General features: G+C 41.2%; 1 protein-coding gene across 10 annotated transcripts in view; it reads left to right on the top strand.

Annotated features, from left to right (window-relative positions):
* MAPKAP1 (MAPK associated protein 1) overlaps nucleotides 1-25920 on the top strand; it is a 161482-nt gene that overhangs the window by 105222 nt on the left and 30340 nt on the right. For 8 of the 10 annotated variants that reach the window (XM_073314624.1, XM_073314617.1, XM_073314615.1 and 5 more), the window contains one exon: nucleotides 21474-21581. The exons of 1 other annotated variant lie outside the window; for it this stretch is intronic. In XM_073314624.1, the coding sequence (XP_073170725.1) occupies nucleotides 21474-21581 (108 nt within the window). Of the gene's footprint in view, nucleotides 1-15579; nucleotides 15714-21473; nucleotides 21582-25920 lie in introns of those variants that run through there. One more of the 10 variants, XR_012155279.1, reaches the window with a different exon arrangement.

Here is a 25920-nt window from a genome sequence, read left to right as displayed (position 1 = left end):
ATATTTCTTTGCAGTTTTCCTTTCTAAGTTAAGTTGTTACATGATTTGTGCCTTAAAAGCATGTGTTGATTTGTATTAAATATTAATTATGGACTATATTAGATGAGGCATGGGTGGAAAACAACCCTGTGTGAGAGAGAGTCTTGAATAATGCCTCTTAATTTTTTTCATAAAGAACAAACATCTACTGAAGTGGTGATGCAACAGCATCATGCACAACAGTTCCATAAAGCACGGCAGTAGGGGGCTAATGGGAATACTGTATCATTTTTTGCCACATGCCCAAACAACCAACTGGAAGAAGTTTGTGAGTGTTAGCAAGTTGCGGAAAAGTCTGTAACAAACAGTCAGTGTCACATAATAGAGAAGATAAATCTACAGAGGAAATTGTTCAGGCAGATGTGTAATTAGTTGAAGTCAGCCTGGATCAATCAGGGTATGAACTGCCTATGCAAGATATGTTCATCTGCATCCCTTTCTCTAAGCTGGTTTCATTGTACTTAAAGCGAACTGTTCTTTTAGCTTAGTGAGGAAGAATCAAATGCAATCGCATAACCTGACTCTGATTGTAATGGATTCCCTGAGGTACACTCATAAAATAGAAAATGTAATTGATGTTTTCTTATGTTAATGAAAAATAACTAAGTAGAATACTTAATCTTCAATTTATTTAACGTATTGCATACTCAGCAGCATGTTTTGCAAATACATTTTCACATGGGACCTAGAGATAAAATATTCTTGGTTGAGGGGGTTTGGTCCGAGAGGAGGTCAGTCTAATCCAGAGTTAGACCCACCTTTAGGGGAATTAGCAAAACTCTCCTATTTAAGAAAGCATTCCCTTAGTAACCTGAAAGATAGAGGAAGGAAATGAAGAGAATTAGCTCACATTCCAAACAAAGCTCCTATAGCAAGGAAGAGAGAAGAGCTGAAGACTCCATTAAATTCAGTGGGCACCTCTGTGCATATCTAATTTACCTAGGCAGTGTTTGGGTACTGTGTTGATGGTACTATAGACCAGTGGTTTTTCAAACTCTTGCCCGCATGCGCACACACACCCAGCTCCCATTGGTCAGGAGTGCAGAGCCTGTGCTTGGGGCGGAGACAGCGCATGGAGCCCCGTGGCCCCCCCGCCTAGGAGCCAGACCTGCTGCTGGCCATTTCCGGGGCGCAGCACGGTGTCAGAACAGGTAGGGACTAGCCTGCCTTAGCCGGGCAGCACCGCCGACGGGATTTTTAACAGCCCAGTGGGTGGTGCTGACCAGAGCTGCCACAACCCAGTCCCTTCCATTCCGCGACCCAGTTCTGGGTCACAACCCACAGTTTGAAAACCACTGCTATGGAAAACGCTAATATAGGTAGATACATCCAGGACTGCTGTGGATGTAGTTGCTGTATTCAGAGCTCCTTGAAAGCTGCTTCCAGAAACATACACATCAGAACAATTAATGGATTAAACTGTCTTTTGTCACTAAACTGATATTTAATGACTCTTGTTGCATTTTGCTGGGTTGAAAGAGAAACCAAGACCATGATGGCCTTTTGTTTTTCTGTATAAAGCTCTGTTACTGTGGTGCATAGAGGGATCTTTGCGAGTTTGGATATATGCAATAAATTGCAAGCCTTGAGAAGCATTTGAAGGTGTTTTATTCATTGGAAGTAAACGGGAGTTTTACCATTGACTTCAAATGGGAGCAAGTTTAGTCCTGCACTGAGTGTTTTTGTTCCAAAAAGGGGACGAAAGAAATATAAATTATCCTCACTTAATTAATATACCATTATCTTTGTAAATGTTGATTGCCTTAAAAAATCAGCTTAGCAGTTGTTGCAAATCAGCCTGCTGCTTATTTCTGTTGAACTTACTTAACACTCCTTTACGATATGTCTACACTGCAATTAAATACCTGTGGCTGGCCTGTGCCAGCTGACTCACGCTTGGGCTAAAGGGCTGTTTAACTGCAGTGCAGACGTTGGGGTTCTAATGTCATTTGCAGAATATATGCATAGGTGAACTTTGCTAATATACAACTCAGAAGCATTAGCCACTGTTTGATGTCCTTTACCAAGTGATGGAGAGAAATCTGTAATCTGCTGCTACTTTGGGTGGCATACTCTTTACAGGAACAGTGCATCTAGTACAATGAAGCCCTTATTTACTAACTATGAGCAGATGAAGGATGAAAAGGAAGAAGTGGAAATGAATTGGGTTTAGAAGAATGATACCTTAATTCTGACTAGAAGGCCCCACTCAGAATGATAGGATTGTTCAGTCTCCTTTGTTTGGAACCATTGGTGACTCTGCTGAGACTTCCCACAAGGCTTCTAAGTCGCAATGGTGACCTTCTGAGATATCTAAGATTCCATCTAAACTCTTTCTCTCACTTTCTGTAAAGGTGTTCACAACTCTTTTCTGTCATCACTAGCAGTTCGACCATTGTAGCACCAGTTAAGGGAAATCATGATCCTTGTCTGCAATGGTTCATTTTCCAAGAGGCTTAAGAAATATATTCAGTTCATCAAATAATTTCACATAGGCCACCAAACAGATGGTAACAACTCTGGTCACTTTTGTTGTGAGCTGAATTTGAGTTGATGAAATGAGTGAGACTCCATTTTCCATTGCCATTCCCTTGAGCCTTCCACTTCTAATTCAGAATCATCAGGCTTGGGCTTGTTCCACTGGTACCTCCTCCTTCTCTCTTCCACCTACTGCTTCAGCCACCTTATGCATAATCACAAATGTAGAGTGCAAGTTCTCTGGGACAGCAGCTGTCTTTTTCTTCTGTCCATCGGACCAGAAGCTAGCCTAATGAGACCCTGATCAGACTATAGGCTACTGTAATGTGAATAATAAATAATAAGGCAAAGATGTTCAGTACACCAGGGTCTATTTTCAAACCAAGTACTCAGTTCAAACACTGGTGTCCAAATAAGAAACACTAGCACTCTTTGAAAGAAATGCAGCCCATGCTGGTTTTACCATAATTATAATTGTTGCTAAAAAAACAAACACAAAATGGTGCACCCTGAGAACAACCCTGCCCGTCTCTGCTGCCCATCATGTTCTGCTGTTCTGGTGTTCCTTGTGAACTGAGAAGCCTTAACTGTTTCATCTTGTCTGATTTTAAATAGAAATTCTTTGCAAGGCAAACATGCTACTGATCATTATTAAATAGCAGCTTTAAACTGTAAACATCCCAAACCAGAAATACTCAGTCCTTTTAAGACCAAAATGCTTTACAAGTCTAATTGTTATAAACAGTAACTTCTGCCAACATTTCATAGATGTGACCTGTATTTTCCATAGGTTAGAGCAAGAGCTACTGACTGAGTATTGTGTTCAGTTTGGAGAAAGAGTGATACCTTTTATATAAATGAAAACAGCTGCTTTATAATACCATTAAAGTCCCTAACAGCTGTCAGCCATTGCTTTTTCACATTTTTTAAAATGTGTAAATTTGTAAAGTTACCAAAAGTAATTTACAACATAATCTTACTAATCTAGATCATTCCCACAGGAAGCAGATAGAACATAAATATAAAACCATCCATATCATATTTCAGTCTCCATCATAGAATCAAGTGAATTGTAGTTGCAAAGGCCTGTTTAGGTCATCTATTTCAATCCCCCAGCTAATGCAGGATTATTCCCTGCAGTAGATCTGACTAATTCACAATTTATTTAAGGTAGTTTATTGTTCTATAATTAGTTTTCTTTTCAAAGACAATTATTCAGTCACCTAGCTGAACTTTGAGAACAATTGTACAAAATGAAGTAGTCTGAAATAAGTGAGACACCCTTAATTTAGAAAAACAATAAAGCGTAAGATGCAGATAGTTGAATTATATCCCAAAATATGAATATTCTTTTACTTGTTCTTTCAATGATTTCTAACCTAGTGGTTCTAACACCAGTTTTAATGTGTGGGATCACTTCTAAAGCACACCTCTGAAAGTCTGCACACACATGTGTTCGATCTGCAACACCCACTGGAGAGAAGCCAAAACCCTAATATAAAGGTACTATTTGTGTAAAGAGCTACTTGTTATTGTCTGTCATGTGTCTAGCTCCCAGGGAAATGCTAGGATACAATAAAACTGAAGAATTTAATTTCAGGTTGTTCAATTATCTCACTATTTCTGTGGTATTTCACCTCTTCTGTTTGTAAATACTTGGTCTTGATGCTGTGCTGCTGTCTTCAATGTACCTTCTCCCTTCCTCCTTGGATGTTAAGGAGACTGGCCTTCTCTGAAGTGTTGTGATGGGGCTGAACAGTTAAGCTATGTCTACACTAGGCACCTTTTAGCCACACAGCTCGGCCGCTATCCCTGTGTTGATAAAAGGTGTGCAGTGTAGCTGCTATTTGTTGGCGGGAGAGAGCTCTCCCGCCAACAAAGAAAAAAAAGTCCACCTCCAGCAAGCAGCGGTAGCTTTGTTGGTAGGAGAGAGCTGTCCTCCCAACAAAGCGCTGTTCACACCGGCACTTTTCGTCTGTAAAACTTTCGTCATTCAGAGATGTGTGTTTTTTTTCACACCCCTGAACGACAAAAGTTTTACCAACGAAAGTCCAGTGTAGACAAAGCCTTTTGTGTCGCTGCCCTCTGAAAGGAGAAGAGAAGAAAACAGTTCAGATGGTGGTAGAAGAAAGCAGTAGCTGGCAGCAAAGAAACAGGAGAGGAACCACTCTCCTTAAAGGCTGCTATGCTACTATGGGATATTGGTGAGTTTTGCACTTAAAACAGAGATTCAACAGGTGTGAAAAATGCAACATATCCTCCCCAAAATTACACCACCTGCTCATTGAGTACATAATGAATTTTTTGAGCATTTAAAAGTAAATCTTAATTTTAATTCCTAAACTAATTAAAATGGGTCCTTTAAGAAATTTAATATCTACAGTCAGCCTCCCTGCCCTCCCTCCTCCCATGATTTCAGTAATAGGATAACACACATTCTTCACACTTTCCATATAGTTAGAACTCTCTGGAATTCTGTGCATTGGTTACATTTGACTAATTAAAAAAATTAATGATAATTTTTCATGTTATTCTTCATAACTGAATATTTCTCCTTCAGCAGAGGTTGAAGGCTACAATAAAATGTTCTGCTGCCAAGAATTTTGCGAAGAACTGCCTTCTTTCATAGTAGTTGCCATCTCCTTTTCTTCTCAAAGTACTCCTGGGGGAATTCTGCAACAAAAAGTTAAATTAAAAATTCGGCTTACTATATTTTCAAATTCTGCAAAATTCTGCACCTTTTGTCAAAATAACACAGTAGAATCACACCAATTTTAATTATTTTGGACATTTATTTCAAAATACCTATCAGCAAGTGTGTCTGTAACAATACAGACAACAAAAAGATTCAGAAGCTGTTTTTTGACAAATAGATTCCCTACTAGGCATATTAATAAGGAACTCTGAATAATAATTCATTTAAGCTTCAATATAGAACCATATCTCCCCCCCTCCCCCCGAAGCAGTGCAAAGGCTTGGGGGAGTCAGGGGTAATGGAGGAGCTGAAGGAGAGGGAAGTAATTGCTGGGAAGGAGTCTGGCTGTGAACTTGGAGGGTTCTTGGATATGGATGGGAAAAGTATGGAATGGTGGAGGGGCTTTTGGGGGGGAGGGATTGTTAGGGAGCTTCCCCCATGCAGACCCTGGATGACCGCTAGCCTCTCCCATTCAGTCAGGCACATCTGCCCTGTGCCCACGTGTCCCTACACCCCTACTCAGACACCCCCCTGTTACTATGTGTCCCTGCACCCCCTCCCCATCCCTATGTGTCTCTGTGCCCCCACTCAGCCGCTCCCTGTCTCCATGTGTCTCTGTGCCCCCACTCAGCCACCCTCTCTCCCTATGTAGCTCTGCACTCCTTCCCCCATCACCATGTGGCATGTACCTCCCTCCCCCTGTGGCCGTGCGCCTCCATTCCCATTCAGTCCCTGCAGTGAAGAGGGCAGGCTCTTTCTCTTCCCTAGCTGGCTGTGCGTGGCTGCTGTGTTCTAGGATGTTCACAGCATGCTCCGGTGGGCAAAAGGCGGAACTGCAGCAACATACCAGCAGAAGCTTTTTTTTTTTTTTTCGCACAAAAAAATAAACATATCCATGGCTCATTAATTATGAATGTGCAGTGGTGCAAAATTCCCCCAGGAGTCTCAAAGGGACTGAAGCCACAGTTGGTGGCCGTTTTGAAAGGGTATCTCTCACACTGGGACAGTATCTCCATCTGCTTACTGATTTGGGGGGATCACTATCTCCCCTGAGGGTAGTTGTGACTTCAGTCCTATTGAGACCAATGGGAAGTGGTGGACATTTTGACTGAGGGCAATTCTTTATGGCAAGATAAACTTTCAGTTATGAAAAATTATGACCAAAAATTACCATTAGTCCTAAATATCTTTTCCAAAGCTACCCATTGCATCAGATGTACTCAGCGGGTAGGCCTGGAGAGGGAGGGGCAAACTAGGGTGTTCACATGCAGGCACCCATTCTGGATGTGAAGTCATCAAGAGACGGAGACTCCACCACTTCTCTTGGTACTTTGTTTTAATAGTTAATCACCATCACCATTAAACACTTGTGCCTTATTTGAATTTGGCTTCAGCTTCCAGCTGTTGGTTCTTGTTATGCCTATAGCACATAACCCGTGTATGCATGTGCGCACATGGGGTAACACAGGAAGGTGAAGAGGCGGTGGGATTACGGGGTGGTGGTGCAGGAGAATGCTGGGAAGTACAAGAAGAAGGGAGAATTTGGAGGACAGGAGAGATCACACAATTATGATTAAGGCATTTTAGTGCTAGTAGACCTGGATTAGATTAAACTGAGTTTTAAAGATGTATTAGATTTTTTTCGTATTTTCCCCTTATTGTGACACTAAAGGACAGAGTCAAGGTTTCTGCTGAAGAAGAAACGTTCAGTTATGAAGAATAACGGGGAAAATGGCCATTAAACTTTAAAAAAAAATTTTAAAAATAAACTGTACAAGATTTCAGTGAGTTGTAACTACATGGGAACTCTGTACAGTCTATGACAGGGAAGTATAAGAACATAAGAATGGCCATACCGGGTCAGACCAAAGGTCCATCCAGCCCAGTATTCTATCTACCAACAGTGGCCAACGCCAGGTGCCCCAGAGGGAGAGAACCTAACAGGCAATGATCAAGTGATCTCTCTCCATCTTCACCCTCTGACAAACAGAGGCTAGGGACACCATTCCTTACCCATCCCAGCTAATAGGATTAATGGACTTAACCTCCATGAATTTATCTAGTTCTCTTTTAAACCCTGTTATAGTCCTAGCCTTCACAACTTCCTCAGGCAAGGAGTTCCACAAGTTGACTGTGCTGAGTGAAGAAGAACTTCCTTTTATTTGTTTTAAACCTGCTGCCAATTAATTTCATTTTGTGGCCCCTAGTTCTTAAATTATGGGAACAAGGAAATAACTTTTCCTTATTCACTTTTCCGCACCACTCATGATTTTATATACCTCTATCATATCCCCCCTTAGTCTCCTCTTTTCCAAACTGAAAAGTCCTAGCCTCTTTAATCTCTCCTCATATGGGACCTGTTCCAAACCCCCAATCATTTTAGTTGCCCTTTTCTGAACCTTTTCTAATGCCAGTATCTCTTTTTTGAGATGAGGGGACCACATCTGTACACCGTATTCAAGATGTAGGTGTACCATGGATTTATATAAGGGCAATAAGATATTCTCTGTCTTATTCTCTATCCAGTTTTTAATGACTCCTAACATCCCATTTGCTTTTTTGACTGCCGCTGCACACTGCGTGAACGTCTTCAGAGAACTATCCACGATGACTCCGAGATCTTTTTCCTGATTATTTGTAGCTAAATTAGCCCCCATCATATTGTATGTATAATTGGGGTTATTTTTTCCAATGTGTATTATTTTACATTTATCCACATTAAATTTCATTTGCCATTTTGTTGCCCAATGACTTAGTTTTGTGAGATCTTTTTGAAGTTCTTCACAGTCTGCTTTGGTCTTAACTATCTTGAGCAGTTTAGTATCATCTTCAAATTTTGCCACCTCACTGTTTACCCCTTTCTCCAGATCATTTATAATAAGTTGAATAGGATTGGTCCTAGGAGTAACCCTTGGGGAACACCACTAGTTACCCCTCTCCATTCTGAAAATTTACCATTTATTCCTACCCTTTGTTCCCTGTCTTTTAACCAGTTCTCAATCCGTGAAAGGATCTTCCCTCTTATCCCAAGACAACTTAATTTATGTAAGAGCCTTTGGTGAGGGACCTTGTCAAAGGCTTTCTGGAAATCTAAGTACACTACGTCCACTGGATCCCCCTTGTCCATGTGTTTGTTGACCCTTTCAAAGAACTCTAATCGATTAGTAAGACATGATTTCCCTTTACAGAAACCATGTTGACTTTTGCCCAACAATTTGTGTTCTTCTATGTGTCTAACAATTTTATTCTTTACTATTGTTTCAACTAATTTGCCCAGTACTGACGTTAGACTTACCGGTCTGTAATTGCCGGGATCACCTCTAGAGCCCTTTTTAAATATTGGCGTTACATTAGCTATCTTCCAGTCATTGGGTACAGAAGCTGATTTAAAGGACAGGTTACAAACCATAGTTAATAGTTCTGCAATTTCACATTTGAGTTCTTTCAGAACTCTTTTGAGTGAATGCCATCTGGTCCCGGTGACTTGTTACTGTTAAGTTTCTCAATTAATTCCAAAACCTCCTCTAATGACGCTTCAGTCTGTGACAATGCTTCAGATTTGTGATCTACAAAAGACGGCTCAGGTTTGGGAATCTCCCTAACATCCTCAGCTGTGAAGACTGAAGCAAAGAATTCATTTAGTTTCTCTGCAGTGACTTTATCATCTTTAAGTGCTCCTTTTGTATCTCAATCGTCCAGGGGCCCCACTGGTTGCTTAGTAGGCTTCCTGCTTCTGATGTACTTAAAAAAACATTTTATTACCTTTTGAGTTTTTGGCTAGCTGGTCTTCAAACTCCTTTTTGCCTTTTCTTACTACATTTTTACATTTAATTTGGCAGTTTTTTATGCTCCTTTCTATTTACCTCACTAAGATTTGACTTTCACTTTTTAAAGGATGCCTTTTTATCTCTCACTGCTCCTTTTACATGGTTGTTAAGCCATGTTGGCTCTTCTTTAGTTCTTTTACTGTGTTTTTTTAGTTTGGGGTATACATTTAAGTACATATAAAGGTGGTTTGAGTGCCCTAATTCTGTATTTCTGTGTCTTTACATATTTGAACTTTTGTTAAGGTTAGCCTTAACTGTAAATATCTTGGGTTCATATTGCTTTTGTTTTCGATGATTACAACATCCCTGTAAAGTATTTTACCCTAAATTACTGGTATGTACTCTCCATTTTAGAATAGTTTTTGTCTGGGAATACTGGACTTCAGTAATTCTCTTATTAGTTTTTGTTTGTCTAAAGGGGTGTTCACACTAGAGCAGACATGATTAAAAGAACATTAATAGGCATAGTTCTCTTGGTCAGTTGTTTTTCTGTATACCTCTGGCCACTCCTCCACTGAGGAGGTGTAGCACAGAAGTTGCAGGGAAGAAAGGGACAAAAAGGTGGTTTTCTGCCTCCCAGGGCAACTGAGCAGCCTAGAATCCCCAGGAACAATCAGAACTACTCTGCCCTCTGTCTTGGTCTCTCCCTTTCCCACAAACCCCTGATGCAGGGAGCTGTTTGTCAGTCCTGCGCATCTCCCACATGGGGGATTTCTCCCCTGGCTATATGTGGCTGTTTTATAGCTCCCTTGTGCTGCAAGAGCCCCCGTTCACACATGTTCCTAGCTCTCCAAAAGTCACCTTCGGTCCCTGCCAGAAGGTGCCTTTTTAAGATTAGCAAAATCCCTTCAGCCATTTTGGTGTTCTGAGAGTATAAATATATCTTTAATTGCTGGAGACAGAACCATAGTGGCAAGCTCTTCCAAGTAATTCCCTCTGTCTACCTGCATCATCTCTGTTTTGCTAGGGTTGTAACTTCAGCCAGCTCTTCCTCACCTGATCTCAGCCAGACACTGGGATGGCTAGGTGATGTTGCCGTGTGTTGTGAACAGCTAACAGTGAATAAAGATTTTGGGACAATTTGCTAGTAGAAAAGCAGATTTTATTAGCCCAGTACGTTGAATTTGGTGGGATTTTGTACACTAACCAGTTTTGCTGATCAGATTATCTGGGCTCATCTCTGAGATGAACATGAAACAGACACTATGAAATCTCCCATTTTCTGATTTTTCCATAGTGGTAGAAAAACTGTAATTGATATGGCATGTTCTAAATTCCGCTCTCAGCATTTGGATGGGGAGTTGTATTTACTGTACTGAACGAAGGTCCTCTCCGGGTACCTGAGGCCTTTGAATGGAACAACCTGCTTGGTGTATATTCCTCATATAGCCTGAATAACTATTTATGTGGCTAGATTAGCCTGTATTGCAATCCTGTTACATTTCCTTGTCTGTAATCAGGAGAAGAATACCTTTCTTGTTTTGTTTTTTTTATAATTCAGGTCAACAATCTGAAGATCTTTTGCTGATGTACCAAGATCACAACTAACCCCACAGTCTGAATTATGGGATACAAAGTGCCTAGATGAGAGCTACCCATTAGATGGGAAGAGTATGGGGTGGGTTTAGCATATGCTGGCTGAGGTGTTTACTCCCCTCCCAGTGGCAGTAAAAGAGGATTATCTTGACAATTTTTAAAATTTCATTACAATATAATGTTCTTACCATGAGCTCGTTATATTCGGGATGAAAGCATCATGAGTTTGTACGTTTCCCAGTTATATTTAAGACGCATACTGTTTACGTACGAAGAATTAAAGCCTGTAACAATACACAAGGACTTGCTGTCTGCTGCAGCAGCATTGCCGCATGCTTTATACCCCCCAGAAGAACAGCTCAGAGATGAACCATCTTTATTTATTTTAAGGGGCTTTTGACTAAATTCTTAATTTCACTGGCTGTCAAGGTAGTGTTAAGTAAAATGGGTTTGAACTGCTGTAGTTTTTGTGTACTGGACTAGATGTCAGAAACCTTTGCCATCACTGGAAATTCTGTCACTCTGGATTTACTGTCTGTTTCCCACAGCTGAATTCTTAAGCAGTGTGATTTAACACCTTGGCTCTCCATCAACCAGTTCTGGCATTTATTTGAATGCATTACACCACTGGTTTCCATAAACTATTTTACAATTGTTTCAAATAAATGACTGTTTATTTCCACAAAAGCCATCTGTATTTCTGTGGAGAGCGACAGATAACTATATGTAAAATTTGGTAATGTCACAGCAGTGCAAGTTAAGAAAAACAGATTGGCTTGAAAAATCTGATGTAAGTGCATAATATTAAAGGTTTGTTTTCATCCTTTAAATGTCTTTATTTAACAAATGATATCTGAATCTGCAACTATCAAAATCTTTATTCTGCTTAGGACGTGTTGAGGGGCTTTGTTTGAGATTTTTAACAAATAAACAGAGTTTAAGATGTTCTCATAGCAGCAGGATTTGGAATTGTATATAAACATTCTTCCTTTTAACCTATTTCCTCTCAAATTGTTTACATATTTTTCTTTTGTCCTGTTGCTGTTGCCAAGCACATTGTGAAATACTCACTCTTCTCTAATGTTCCAAGAAGTCTTCCCCAGTAGGCCTGTATTATTGCCTCTGCCCGTTCACTTTTCTTTTCTTTACATTCTGGGTTCAGTACTCAAGCTGGTATGCTGCAGTCACGTTCTTCACTTTAGTGGCCAAACCAAACGCTCACCTATATTTCTAGGGAGCCACACTTTAATGTAGACTCTCCAGAAGATGAAGTAATGCCTTAGTTTGCATAGCTGCCTCTCAGTATTGAATGAGTATCCAGACTAAGGCCAGTTCCATGCTACAACGTTCTGTCGACATAACTGTATCTGTCTGGGACCTGAAAAGACCCACCCCAGCTGACACAGCTATGCCGGCAGAACCAGAGTAGACATTGCTGTGCTGTCAGAAAAATGCCACTGTTGTTTGAGGAGGCGGCGGCGTTACTGTAACCTCAGGAAAAACTCCTTCTGTCCGCATACGCTGCGTCCACACTAGGGGGATCTGCTGGCAAAGCCGGACTGGTGCGGCTGGATCAACGGAGCCTGGGTAGTGTGGACTAGCCCTAAACTACTTCAGTTCTTCCACATGCTGTACACGTGCCAGCAGAGCGAAGGCTAGAATCCAGTGGCCTTCTACTTAGTGCAATTGATACATTTTGACAGATTATTTGAAAAGAGAGAAATACATAAACTCTCTCCTTTTTTATGACCTTGTAATAGCTATCACATATTTCCAGCAAATGTTTTCTATAGCAATAATAAAAAAAAGTGGTAACAAGAATAATAAATATAGATGCAGTTTAAACTCAAAAGAAATCACACTTTCAAAACCTAGGGTTGGAGCAATAAAGTTATAAATCATCTTTACTTGGAAAAGGAGAAAATTAAAATGCGGAAATACCTCCGACATCGACACTGAATGTTTATCAACTGGTTTTCTGTGAAGGCTCTGCTCCACTGCCCCGCCTGCTCCACACAGATCCATCCCTTGTCTCTTCCACAAAGCTAGAGCAGAGCTGTGATGTGGAGGAAAATGCCTCTTGTTCGCAACTGACCATCCACTGTCTGTCATGCATCCGTTGCTTTGGCCAGCAGGAGATGATTGCAAACTTTCAATTTCTCGTTGTTTTCATGAGTACTTGTAGCAGCACAAATACATACAGTACTTTAAAGAACACTGGAAATAATCCTCCTGCCTCAGGCACACTCTGTCTCCCTGGGGCAGTTATGACATGGATGCTAGGTGTGGAAAGGTTTGAGGGGGTTGCAGGGAAAGGCTTTGCAAAAGGAGGGGAAATGACTCACTCCGTGCAGAGCAGGTGGCTGATCCAAGTGTGGATGGCGACCATGAATGAAGGTGAAAAGCCTTGGGAATGGTGATGCTCTTACAAAGAGGTCCCTTACAGAAAAGTGGGGTTTTGCCCCACCAACAAAATACCCCACACTTCTACTTGGGTTTTCACTGTAATCAGAGAGGGTGTATTGGCCAAAACCCTCTTCTCTTTATTTCATCACTCCTGCTGTCGCAGAGCTCATGGGATGCTATCGGGAACCATGTCTTCACCTCGCAGGAGAGTTATTGCAGCAAGACAAGCAGCCAGCCATTCAGCTTTACTCTTTCCCCTACAGGATGGTGGGGTTCTTCCTTTTTCATTCCTATTTCCTACTGAGCTACAGTAGAGGATGAGTGGAGAGAGTGTGTTTCCCCTTGGAATGCAGAATTTAACACTTGCCTGGGGTACTATGCTGCAGTCCAAGGGGATTAGCACAGAAGAACTGGTTTATAGTTAGTATGTGTGGTCCACTGGCTCAGATACAGGACTAGGAATCAGGAGTCTTGGGGTTCTAGACCCAGTTGCCACTGACCTCAGCAGGCTTAATAAACACAATGGTAAAAACACAAAGTACTGTAGCATTGTCAACACTAAAGCTCCCACTAAGCTGAATTGGGAATATTTTTGTAGAATTCCCTAGTGGAGACAGCATTATAGCGGGCACTATGAGAAAGGGAAGCAGTTGTGTGTGGAAGCAGAGAGGGAAGCACACAGGGTGAGCTAGGGCTTGTATAGGGAGGTAGGGGGCAAGTCAAGGTATGCAAAGCCTTGGAAATAGGGATGAGGGCTTTGGGATGTCACAGGGATCACAAGGCACTGCGGGACCTTGAAGAAACATGGTTCCAGTACCGGGTGAGGAGAATGATTGTAGCTGAAGCAAGCTGGCTAACCTGGGGCTGCAGGGTGCATATGGGGAAGATCAGGGACAAGGGGGTTGCATTAGTCAAGGCAAGAACTGACAGGGACATAGACCAGGGGTGGGCAAACTGGCTCGTGAGCCACATGTGGCTCTTTTACTGTTAAAGTGCAACTCACAGAGCCCCCCATGCCCATTCTCCACCTACCAGACTGGGGGTGAGGTAAGGACCTCTGCCTTGCAGCGGGGTGGTGGGATAGGGGCTTCCGCCCAGTGGGGAGGAGGTTCTCAGGGCTTCAGCAGGAGTGGGACTGAAGCCCCAAACCCCAGCAGGCACCTACTGAGGGCTGAAGCCCTGAGCGCTGGCTCTCAAACTTCTGAAGATTGTTGTATAGGGCTCGGAGGTCAGTAAGTTTGGCCACCCCTGGCATAGACCAAGGCTTTGGTGATAGGAATAAATAAGGGGAATGTTGTAGAGAGAGAAGTTCACTTAGTTCTTCAGTGACATTTTAATCTAGTCTGACTCTTTATTTCTACCTGTCTTTAAATAGTTGAATTGCTATTTGGCAGCAGAATTGCAGCTCTCAGCATTCCATACAGATTGAAACACTGAGCTAAGTCTTCCCACAAGCTCCATTTTTATCCTTATTGTAACATTTATTTGTTTGCACACACAGCTGGGGTTGGTTTGGTTTTTGTTTAAACACTTTAAAAAAATAAATGTTTGAGTTTGTTTATTGTGCACATTCAACCCCGGACCAGAGTATTTTTCATTGCTGTTGAAAGTTAATGGGGGCAAAATTGCATTCCAAAACATTTGAACCTGAAGTAGCCATGGCTGAACTTAGTTGATCTCTGGTGATCGGTTCAATTTAGTTACGATTTTTAGCCATTAGGCTGGGCCTGAATGATGGTGATTTGGTTGAGGCCAAATGTCTGCAGAAAATTGGCTCTTTGATAAGAGCCCTGTTATCAGAGGGGGATACTTTCTCATTTACATTTAGATGAGTATTGATTATTTATTTACTCAGAGAAGTGAGATTCGTTCCCAATCTTATCTCTCTCGTCTCTGCTTGTCAGCAGAAAGAGAGATAAAGCTCCTGACATCAGACCAAGATAACGGTACTTTGTAGGAAAGATAAAAGTTGGAATGGGCCTTTTTCTAGTCTTGACTGAAAGGATAAGTTTTAAAAATTAGAACTGATGGGTCAGGCTTTCGAAACCCTTTCTGAAGGCTTTGCAGTTTCACTAGGCAGCAGGCATGGTTTGTTGTAATAGGCATCGCCTTTCTCCTTTTGTGAGGGAATTGTTTAATTCAATTTTACTCTGCGGTTCTCATCACCAAGGGTAAATTTTATATTGTGCCATAGGAAGCTAAAGAGTGACTTTGTTGTGTGTAATTTTTTTTAAAATTCCTAATGATCCTCCTGCCATTTGAAGAGGCAGCTGCCTCAATGTTTAACACAATAACATAGTACAGTACAAATCTTTCTAGCAGCCACACCGAGGGGCAAATAAGCATTTTAACTGGTGGGATTGTACATTATATAATTATATACATTTAAATGTTGCATGCAAGTTCGATGTCTGCAGTCAAGATGTTTAGAGTATTGTTTTGTAAATAAATAGTTCTGCCTTTGTGATGAAGTTAGTACAGTTGTTTGACAGTAATTGATCAGTGCGTGTGTTAAAATCATTGCTAAAAGTGAAGAGTTGCTCTGTCTGTGCTAGCTTTTGCAATTCTTTGTGTTTAGGCACTTGCTCATATTTGCAGGATATTTTGCCCAGCAGTGTGGTCCAAAAATTAAGAAGATCAGTGTGCCCAAGGCAACTTGTCTGCAATGTCTGCTGGAATAGGGGTTCAACCTTAGCACCTCCTCCAAGAGCTAAAGAGAGCTTAGCCTATGGGTATGTATTGTACCCTTGAATTAATCTCTTCTAGTCTTTGAATGAAAAATTATTTGCTTTCAGGTACAACTGCTTCATCTCTTCCCATTTTGGCTTAGTTCAGATCACACTCCTGGTTCATACGCACCTCACTCCTTTTTCATTGGATGTATTAGTATGCCAGGTTTGGTTGCTCCACAACTGCCCTGCTTGCCCTTTTTCTGTGTAATTCCCTTGGGGTATTTTGGTGAAATAACTGAACAGGGATGGGGCTTGGAGGGGCTCAGAGTTGTCTTCTGCCCACAGCAGTTTTTCTCCTAGCACCTGAACTCCTAGTTTGATGGTGGGATGTCACGGAAATGACCGGCTCTCCATCTTTGCCCATGTTAATGGTAGTGTGAGAAAATATACTGAACCACTGTATCAACCAGCTGCAGTTAGACCTGAGCTGTATGCTAAAGCAATAGTCCTTGTAGTTAAAGGTAAGAGTTAAATAGTTAAATGGAGGTACAATGCCACTTACCTTTCATATGCCATGTTCTGAAGGTTTTCTTTTAAACTTGTGTGGAAATGTTTGCCTCAGAATTACAAAAATCTATAAAAATCCAACTTTGGTATTATAACTTGGAAATTCTCTTGAAATGCCCAGAGCAATATTTTGTTATTAGACCATTAAGTTACATGATATTTCCACTATAAATTCATCTTTTGAACATCTGAAATGAGGTTTCTATTTACTCAATACAATCGCTCCATAGACTCACCCTTACGTTTTTTGTTGTTGTTGTAACGTAGAGGTCATGTAGCTTTCTACAGGTTTTTGACATTTTAAACCTATTTCTAAAGGGTATGTACTGCCTAAAGACCCATTTACACTCTGAATTATATAATATTCACTTCTCTGAAGAATCTGTTCCAATAGAAATTGCCTCAGCAGCAATCCTGTAGTATTGCGGTTTTTCATTTGCTTAATCTTAAATTTAGTATCTCGTTTATAGTCAGACTGTATATTTATTAAGAATATTTTGGTATTTTACAGAATTGCAAAAATTCACAATTTGCTCCAAAATTGCCTCGCTACTGGCAAGATTACACCAAACGGTCTCCAGCTGCAATCGCTGGCAGCCTTCTGCTCCGTGCAGCTTGGCAGAGAGTGTGTAGAGCCTAGGGAAGACGACTTTGTCAGCCTGGATCCAGAGCCTGGGGAATCTGTGATCCATAGGGAGAGGATAAGCTGCTATCGAGCACATGATTTTTAATTCTCTCCCTCCATGATTCTTTATATCTGGTTCAGCAATAATTCTAAGGGGATGGAGTCAACTTAGAAATCATACTGTGTCTGTTTTTACCTGCTGTTGTCACTAGTCACACCTAAAATGGCAGTAACTGAGATGAAGAAAAAATACATTCTTGTCTGTAGTCTACATGCCACATCTAGACAATGTCACTGGGTTCCCCTGTTCTTTGTGTGCATCTTTCACACAGCCTCAGGCATAAGAAAGGTCCTCTAAGGAATTACCAAGTGATAGTGAAACCACAGCTTTGGGTAGGGGATGGTTGGGAGTGCGGTGTGTAAAACTACATTTAACCTATTTCTCAAAATTAACTTTTATTATTACTAACGTATCAGTGTGCCGGGCACCTCACCAGCAAACAAGAGCTTCTAATCTTAAACAGAAGGCAAGGGGTGTGAAGTGAGGTGTATACTGGTGTGGATCGCTCTGGGGGTAGATGAATTCAGTGTCTGAGGGCACCCTGGAGCTGTGCCCATGGAAAGCTCTGTGGTGGTGGGTGGGGGGCCCGGGTGGGACCCAGTGGAGGTGGGAAAAAAAGGGAGAATGAGGCTCAACTCTCCTCTCTGCCCTCTGCATCTGCTGGAAATCAAATAAACAAAGTCCCGTTAGCACACATGTAGCTTCAATTTAAAATTAAAATTAGGCCTTTGCGTATTTAGTAGCTGTTTGAGATCTTATTTAAAAAGGATCACAGATACTGATGCTGAGAGTTGAGGAATGCATTCCTTTTCCCAAAACATTTCCATTTGTGCATGGCCCTTGTACTAGTTTGCAGCACGTGGGAAAACTTAGTAAACCATACCAGGTTTGAAGTACTCATGGATCTGGGATTCATGTGATACTCTTTCAGTTCTCATTGTACAGATTATGGTCTGTTAAGAAAATTACAATAACCTTAATGCTGGTCTGATCTCTGCAGCACAGATCTCTCATGTCGTTTGCAAATAGAGAAGGATTTGAAAAATACATCTCTCTTATGCTGCAAGATTTTCTGTTTTGGAATCAGACAGTTGACATTAAGAACTAAGATTTGGATTTAAGCAGCCAGTTCATGGAAATTCAAATCAGAGGCTACAAATCTCTCTGCCCACTTTGTTCATTCTGTGTGTACTGCAGCAGCCAAATGTTGTTTGGGGACCATTGGAGATTATTGTCTACTGTCCTCTTACAGCAAGATGGACTAAGCAGGCAGTTTTTGCCCTCTGTCTGAATCTGCGTTACCTTGTCAGTTTAAACACCTACAACAACATTTAAATCCAGATCGATTGATTGATTTGATTTTGGTATTTATTTGAAGTTTATCCTCAGTAAGTTCCGCTTGTCCTTCTGTCTGACAAACCAGGCCTTATTTTTTTTCAGTTTTTGAGACAGATTTGCAATGATTCAAGTCTTGTAGAAGAAAGAAGATGGTGCCATACATACTTTGCTCCTTTTCCTATTTGTGCTTAGATAAAATATCTCTGCTTTTTCTTGGAGTGCAGTTTGTTTTATAAATGCTTGGAACCAGCTACATGTGCAATTGCTAATTGTGCTGCGCACAGAGGGAATAGTTGTGCTTTCCTCTTGTGGCCTGCAAATAGCCTGGCCCTGCATCTGTTCTGAAAGTCACCAGGAATAAGGAGACTCCATTTTACAGAAAAATAATGCACTGTTTCAAGAGCAAAATACACTCAGAACATGCGGTGTGCTCTTCACATGGCTTCTGGGGAAACAAAATGAGGAGCCATAATTGAAACTATGCTGTAGTAAATTTAAATGAATTGGCTAACAAATTCCTTCTCTGAGGCATGCCATCTGAGGCTAAAAGACTTGATTTTTTTATGTTTTAAATATTTCTGAATGCTTTACTGACTTTGAATTATGATAGTATATGATGAATATATTTCATTATTTCAGTGTTAATAGTTTTGCTTTATTAAGATCCTGTTTAGAGACCCTTCATATCACTAAAAAGACATAGTTGCGTAATCAGCCTGGTAGACCAGCTGCTATTTTTAGTGACTTGAGAAAACAATTTTTTATTGTGGACAGTTGTGCCTTGATGGGACGTATGCGTTGAGGGATATTGTGCTGTAAGGGTATTTCTATACTGCAGTTAGACACTCAGACTTGCAGGGCTTGGGCTAAAGGGCTGTTTAATTGCAGTCTAGATGTCCAGGTTCATTCTGGAGCCTGGGCTCTAGGATCCTGCGAGGTAGGAGGGTCCCAGAGCTTAAGCTATAGCCCAAGCCACAATTAAACAGCCGCTTAGCCAGAACCCTGTGAGCCTGAATCAGCTGGCATGCGCCAGTATATAGACCCTAAGTGCCTCAGGTATAGAGGCAGCTTTTCCTTGTTTAGATAGCTTTGGAGTATAAAAGCAGCTACTTTGAAATTTTTGCATGATCAAAGAGAGTTAATGAAAATAATGATTTAAACTATCATTTAAATGATAGTTACTGTTTGCCTTAGAAATTAAAGATGTTCTTTAAGTTATCAGTGGCATTTCTGGCCAGATTTTGGGGGCCAGAAGGAAGGACTTTAACAATAAGCACAAATGGGCTAATTAGCTTTTTAAAATACCAAAAGTCGTCTTAACATGTTTTTTTTCAGTGGAATCGTTTGAGAGATTTTTCCACTGGACTTTCACTACTCAGCTTTGTTACACAGCTGTAACGCTAACCTAAAGTACTAGTGTTGTAGCAGTCATTTGTATTGTAGTGACCCGATATCTGTCAAGGGGGACTCAACCACTGTGGCTGGTGCTATTCTTCATGTCATGTGTGTTAAGGGAATCAGGGTTTGAGTACATTCCTTATTAATTGAAAGGGTTTCTTGGATAAAATTATTTTCCTTGACCCACAGCAACTGTGCACCACACTATGTAATTATTGGCTCATCTTTTGAGAGAGAAAACAGAGGTCCTAGCCCAGTCGGACAGTCAATGTAAACAAACTGTCTCGCAGCCCACCAGCGGATTACCCTGATGGGCCACAGGTTGCCCACCACTGTCCTAGCCATTAGTGTTCATTAACACCCCAATGGTACTTTTTGCAAGAGTTAGGGGTATTAGCTGTGATGATTCAATCAATCTACTTAGGAAGAGACATTCTGCTGCTTACATTTCCTCTGCAGTTTCATTTACAGAAGTTACGTGTCTCATACTCTCCTAATTCGCTGCCTAGTGTTTCTGTGCACTGTTCAAACAGCCCCCCGTAACACCCCAGAAATGGCTTCATTTCACTAATGGGAGAAGTGTTCCCTGTATGTAGTTTTATTTCAGTGTAAGGTGTACAATAGTGAAAAGTATTTAGATCTCTGGTAGGACAATGGATTCGTATATATCCTGGTGACCCTTGCTGCTTCTTACAGCCATTGAGGTATTAACTGATATCAGACTCCATCAAGCATTGGGACCTGTTACCTGAAACTGTAGAAACAATGATAACTGGAAAGGCTCATTCCTGTGTACAAAGTCTGTCATGTTATCTTGAGCTAATGTGGAAAATAGCACTGGTCACCACCGCTAATGTCTAAAATGGCAGTGCCAGTCCTGTGAGCATTAGAAGTCTAGGCTGTCACAAGACCCAAAATGAGTAGGAAAAAGAAATACCCCAGCATTGTAGAGCTGAGTTTCACAATGAAATGAAATCCATAATATAAATTCTCTTGCAAACCGACCCTCACCCTTGCCTGCTTCCCAACTGTCTCAAAGTACAGCATACACTCTGAGTGCCTCTATTGTCCTGGTCATGGTCGCCTTTGCTTTAATGGCTCATCAATACAATCACAACCTTTCCTGCCATTTTAAATCCACTCGTGTGTGTGTGTGCGCACGCGTGACATCCATTTGAGCCTGCAATAAGGAATGCATCATTTTTTGTCCTGGGCTGGGAGTGGGAAGCACTCAGATAAGCAAAGTAACACTGTGTATCTTTAAATGGGAATTGTTTAGCTATACTGCAGTGCATCTGCCTTCTCTTCAGAATGTTCTTCAGCTTCCAGACAGCATGTGAGAATAGCTCCATTTCTGAGGCAAAGTGCAGGCCAGCTAACTTTCACAACAGGCCAGCTCCCACCAGATACAGAATGGCTGGGAATACTGAGTCAAAAAAAGCTGCATGTTACTTTTTCTAAGGACAATTTGAGGCCCAAATAAACAACTTTACTGCCAGTGAGAAAACATGGGTGGGGATACAGGCGGATACATAGAGCTAGTTGGGTGTAGGTCAGAAATGTTTGTTGATATCTTTTTGTTGTCAGTGAAGTAGGCAGGAAGTGTCAGGCTGTGGGCAGTGACTGGGACAGTCTGTGTTTCCATGCACTTTCCAAGCATACCATCCTCCACTACTTTATGACTGTTTTGTTTCCCTAGTGGACAGGTACTTCAGACATAAACAACCATTGACTTTACCTCTTGAGTTTAAGTATTGTTAACTGACTCTGATGAGCTGTCTTTTAATTAGAATCCAGAGAGTTTTACAAGGTTTTTTTTTTTATCTTTCAGGTCCTCAGTATCGTCTGGAGAAGCAGAGTGAACCCAACGTCCCAGTAGACTTAGACTGTACCTTGGAGAGCCAGAGCACTTTGGAATTCTGCCTTGTCCGAGAGAACAGTATGTTTGCCCTTTTCACTTTTGCTCTTGTAAATTGCTTACGCTCACATAAGTTATGTATTCTGGAACACAGGCTGTACCGGCTGGGCGAGTAAGTTTTGAAGAGGCTCTGTTTCCTAAGGCACTTTTCAACTGTGCCAAAAGAATAATCCAAAGTGAAATGATTGATTTCATACCTTTTGGCAAATGGTCTGCATCCTGTTTATCACTTCTTGATTAATCTTTTCTGTTAAAACTCTGTTCTGTAAAGTTATGACCAACTGTGAAAAACACTTGAAATATAAAACTTTTTCTGTTGCAAGCACTATTCAGTGGATAAAATTATTGGTCTGTGATACGTTTTACCATGTCAATATTGCTGCCCAAGAAGCAGCAGCTTTTAAACCTCTAAAAGAAATTAATCATGTAGATGTAACTACAGCAGAGGTTTAGAGGTGGTGTTTATCTAAGTGTGGGGAAAAATTATTTTCTCTCCAGATATGCAAAAACATTACTTTTTGGGTTTGTTTTATTTTGTTTTTATAAGTTTCACAAAATTTGTTGGAGACAAATATAAAGTTTTCCCCCTTTTGGTTCATCCCTCTGTCTTTCCAACTTTCCCAGTGGCCAGGCTCTCCGTTTAGTTTTCTTCTCACTTCTATGCAACACTCATTTTTTTTTCTTCATTAGTCAGAAAACTGGTGGCATTTATGATCACAGTTAAACTCATGCTAAGAGGTTTTTTGTTGCCAAGAGTGGCGATTGGAGCCCTTGCTGTAGAGCATGGAATTTCTGGTTTCCTTTCCTTTATAAAGATTAAATCCTTTCATTTATGCTTAAAGGCTATAGCATTTCTTCTTCTTTCATTTCTTCCTGAATTTCCCCAAGAAGGATATGACATAGAAAAGTGATGGAGCATCAGTGGGGTAACTCCTACCTCATGTGCCAGGTATGTGGTGCTGTCCCCCATTTAATGAATGGCAAAACTGAAACTTTGAGCTGAAGTGATTTGACTAATAGCAACTCAGTGTCAGAGTTGAGATTAGAACTCATGTTCCTGGTTCCCATGTTCAGAGTGGATAGACTTCACTCCTGAGACCACCTTCATGCTTCACCTTTATTTCTGTGTCCTATTGTTCTAGGGTACTTCAGGGAGAAACCCTACAAAAGTTGGAAGAGCTTCTTTAAGGGCTTATCTTCACTATGGAGGTAAGTCGACCTAAGTTTTACGCTACTCCAGCTACGTGAATAACATAGCTGGAGTCGACCTAACTTAGGTCGACTTATCCCAGTGTCTTCACTGCACTGCATCGACAGGAGACGCTATCCAGTCGACTTCCCTAACATTCTCGGGGAGCTGGAGTACTGGAGTCAACTGGAGAGCACTCTGCCATCGATTTAGTGGGTCTTCACTAGACCCGCTAAATTGATCCCTGCTGCATCGATCGCAGCAGCATAGGTCTGCCCGTAGAGAAGACCAGCCCTGAATGTGCAAACACAATAGTTTTAATCTTGTTAAGTAAATCAGACTGTTCCATAATCCTATCCTGGGGTGTATATATATGAATTGTTTAATATTTTTTGAGTATATCTCTTAACTGTTCCTTTTGTGTGAAAAGTAAATTTCATAAAGCAAACAGTGTAATATTAAATTGTTCTTACATGCACCAGTTTTCTTCCTGAACCAAAGCCAGCACTGATCATATTTTTGGCGATCTTGCCTATTTCATTTAAAATATAATCAAACTCTTGAACCTGGGCTGTCTGGTTCAAAGCTGAATACACACATTGCACTTCCAGGCCTATCTGTACAGTACCAGGCAAGGATGCATAGTATGCCCCGTAGCCATGAGAACTGTGGTGTGATCCTCTGAGTTCTCCCAAGCTAAGCAGGGTCATACCAAGTCAGTACTTGGATGGGAAGCCTCTAAGAAACATCTAGGTGTTGATGATCAGTAGGTGACCCTATTCTTCCCTCTAGTCAGCACTGAACCAGTACCCCAGCATGGTGCAGTGGTAACTCTCCCATTAGGACAGCTGCCCCAAAGAGAAAGTAAACTCACCTGGATTCCAGTTCTCTCAGCCACTATCAGCAGTCTAGTGGAACCCTGTCGCTTTTCCCTGAAAGATTTTTGTGGGGGCTGATGCTCCAGTGCACCTCCCCACACCTCAATGCCCATTCCTATAAGGAGCCCCAAGACCACAGCGAACTTAACAGAACAACTGAGCAGCCACGCTGTCGTTAATTAATGAGCTCATGGAGCCTCGCTGAAACCACATACGGTGCCCCACCTAAAACTGTGGCCTAGAACCACTACTTGGATGGCAGCGTTTGACCTTGGGGTGCTGCAGATGTTACCTTTTGGATGAGATGTTAAATACAGTCTGTGATTACTTGTGGTTGTTGATTAAATTATTATTTTATTATTGGTTTTTGTTAGCTCCAACTCTGATGTGTAGGGTGTAGGTCTCGGACAATGCAAAACAGAAAGTGATAGAAAGAAAAGGAGGACTTGTGGCACCTTAGAGACTAACAAATTTATTTGAGCATAAGCTTTCGTGAGCTACAGCTCACTTCATCGGCTGCATCCACTGAATGCAGCCGATGAAGTGAGCTGTAACTCACGAAAGCTTAAGCTCAAATAAATTTGCTAGTCTCTAAGGTGCCACAAGTCCTCCTTTTCTTTTTGTGGATACAGACTAACACGGCTGCTACTCTGAAACCAGAAATTGATAGGTGTAAATCAAAACTTGACATCAAATAGAATTAGCCATATTGTATGTTAGGTCTTATTTAAAATGATTTCTCTTTAACTTATTTACGTATTCGGACAGAGAAGAATCTCGATTAGAAGAGCTGTTTATTAAATGTGCTCATTTATTTTTTCACATGGCGCCAAACAGATGCTAGTAAAATAGATGCCAGTTTCCTTTGGACGAATGTATACTTCATATTTCATGGGATTAAGTGGAAACAGAAAACTTTTCATTAATAGAAATACACATGCAGAAAACTACTAAACATCTAACATTTACCTGAGATGCTCAAACTAATAAACCATCTCCCAAATTTGGAACTTTTTAACTTATATTCAGATTTATACTTAAACTGAATGCCTGCATTTTGCTATGTGAAATGTTTTTATGAAAAACAGCAAACACTTCATGGTTAATTTAGTTTATTTTCTCCATCCTGCTTCTGGAAAGTTCCTCTTTCTCATTTTACCATTTGGTAGTAATTAGTATTCAAGGGAAATTGGACTTAATATATTAAAATTGGTTAAGTGCCTTTAGACCCATACCAAAGCCAATGTCTTACTGGAAAATGTAATTGGGAACTGTGTGTATGTAGTTAATTGAATTACAATTAAGAACTTTCATTAAGCAATATACTAGTACATTAAAGTAATAAGGGGACATTTTTGCAATGGAGTTCATCATGTATTTTTGTTTCATTGAAGAAATACATATTTGCTTGCTCTTGAATATGCCACATCTATTTAATATTTTAAGTAGCCGTACTACAGCTGGTACTTCTGTAGTATCTTTGAGATTAGCAGTCTGTCATTTTCACATGCCAGCTAATGCCTCGTGTTCTGAGTCAGACTCCATGCTTTGTTCCTGGAGGCCATGTAGACACATCAGTAGAAATGTCTAGACCTGTGCCTCCATTTTGATGTTTCTTTTACTGTTTGATCTTTTTCATCATTTGAAAATCAGTTCTTCTTCTGATATACCTCATTCTGTTATCCATCGCCTGAACTAAGTGCAGTTATAGGGCTAGTGAGGGTGATCTTGCCAAACTAATCTCAGCTTTGCACGTGAACAAAGACCTTACTCTGGTCTGTGGTGGAGGGGTTGTCCCTGCATTCGCCCTGGTGGAGTGGCACAGCACTGAGCAGCTCTGCCTCACTTTCCCCGGTAGAGTCTTCAGCACTCTGTGGTTATGGAGGTGGCTTAGCCCTCCGGCCTAGTCACTGAGAGAGTTCAACCCCCTGCTGGGGTGATGGAGTCCGCATGTGAACATCCAAATTGGCCGTGCTAGGCTCTGTTTTCAGTCCCTTTCCTTTCTTGTGGACCCTAGCTGCAGCAGCTTGTCTTAATGCTCACCAATGGGTTCCTGGTAATAAATCAAATAGTCTGTATCATGCCTAGTTTCCATCAAGGCATGGAGACCTCCGTCTCCAGTCAGCTTCTGGGCCCACCAGGCTTCTCTCACACCATCAGAGGTACCAGTCTGCTCGTCTTCATGGTCCTCCCAAGCTGAGCTATGCTCCCTCCTTTGCCAGGCCAGACACCTAGCACAGCTATAGCTGCCCTCCTAGGCACTAATGCTCTACACATAATGAGAAGAATTAAC

This window comes from Lepidochelys kempii, chromosome 16, assembly GCF_965140265.1.
Source record: "Lepidochelys kempii isolate rLepKem1 chromosome 16, rLepKem1.hap2, whole genome shotgun sequence".
NCBI classification, from domain to species: Eukaryota; Metazoa; Chordata; order Testudines; family Cheloniidae; genus Lepidochelys; species Lepidochelys kempii.
The sequence above is the reverse complement of the archived record's forward strand: the minus strand, read 5'-3'. Positions and strand labels throughout refer to the sequence as shown.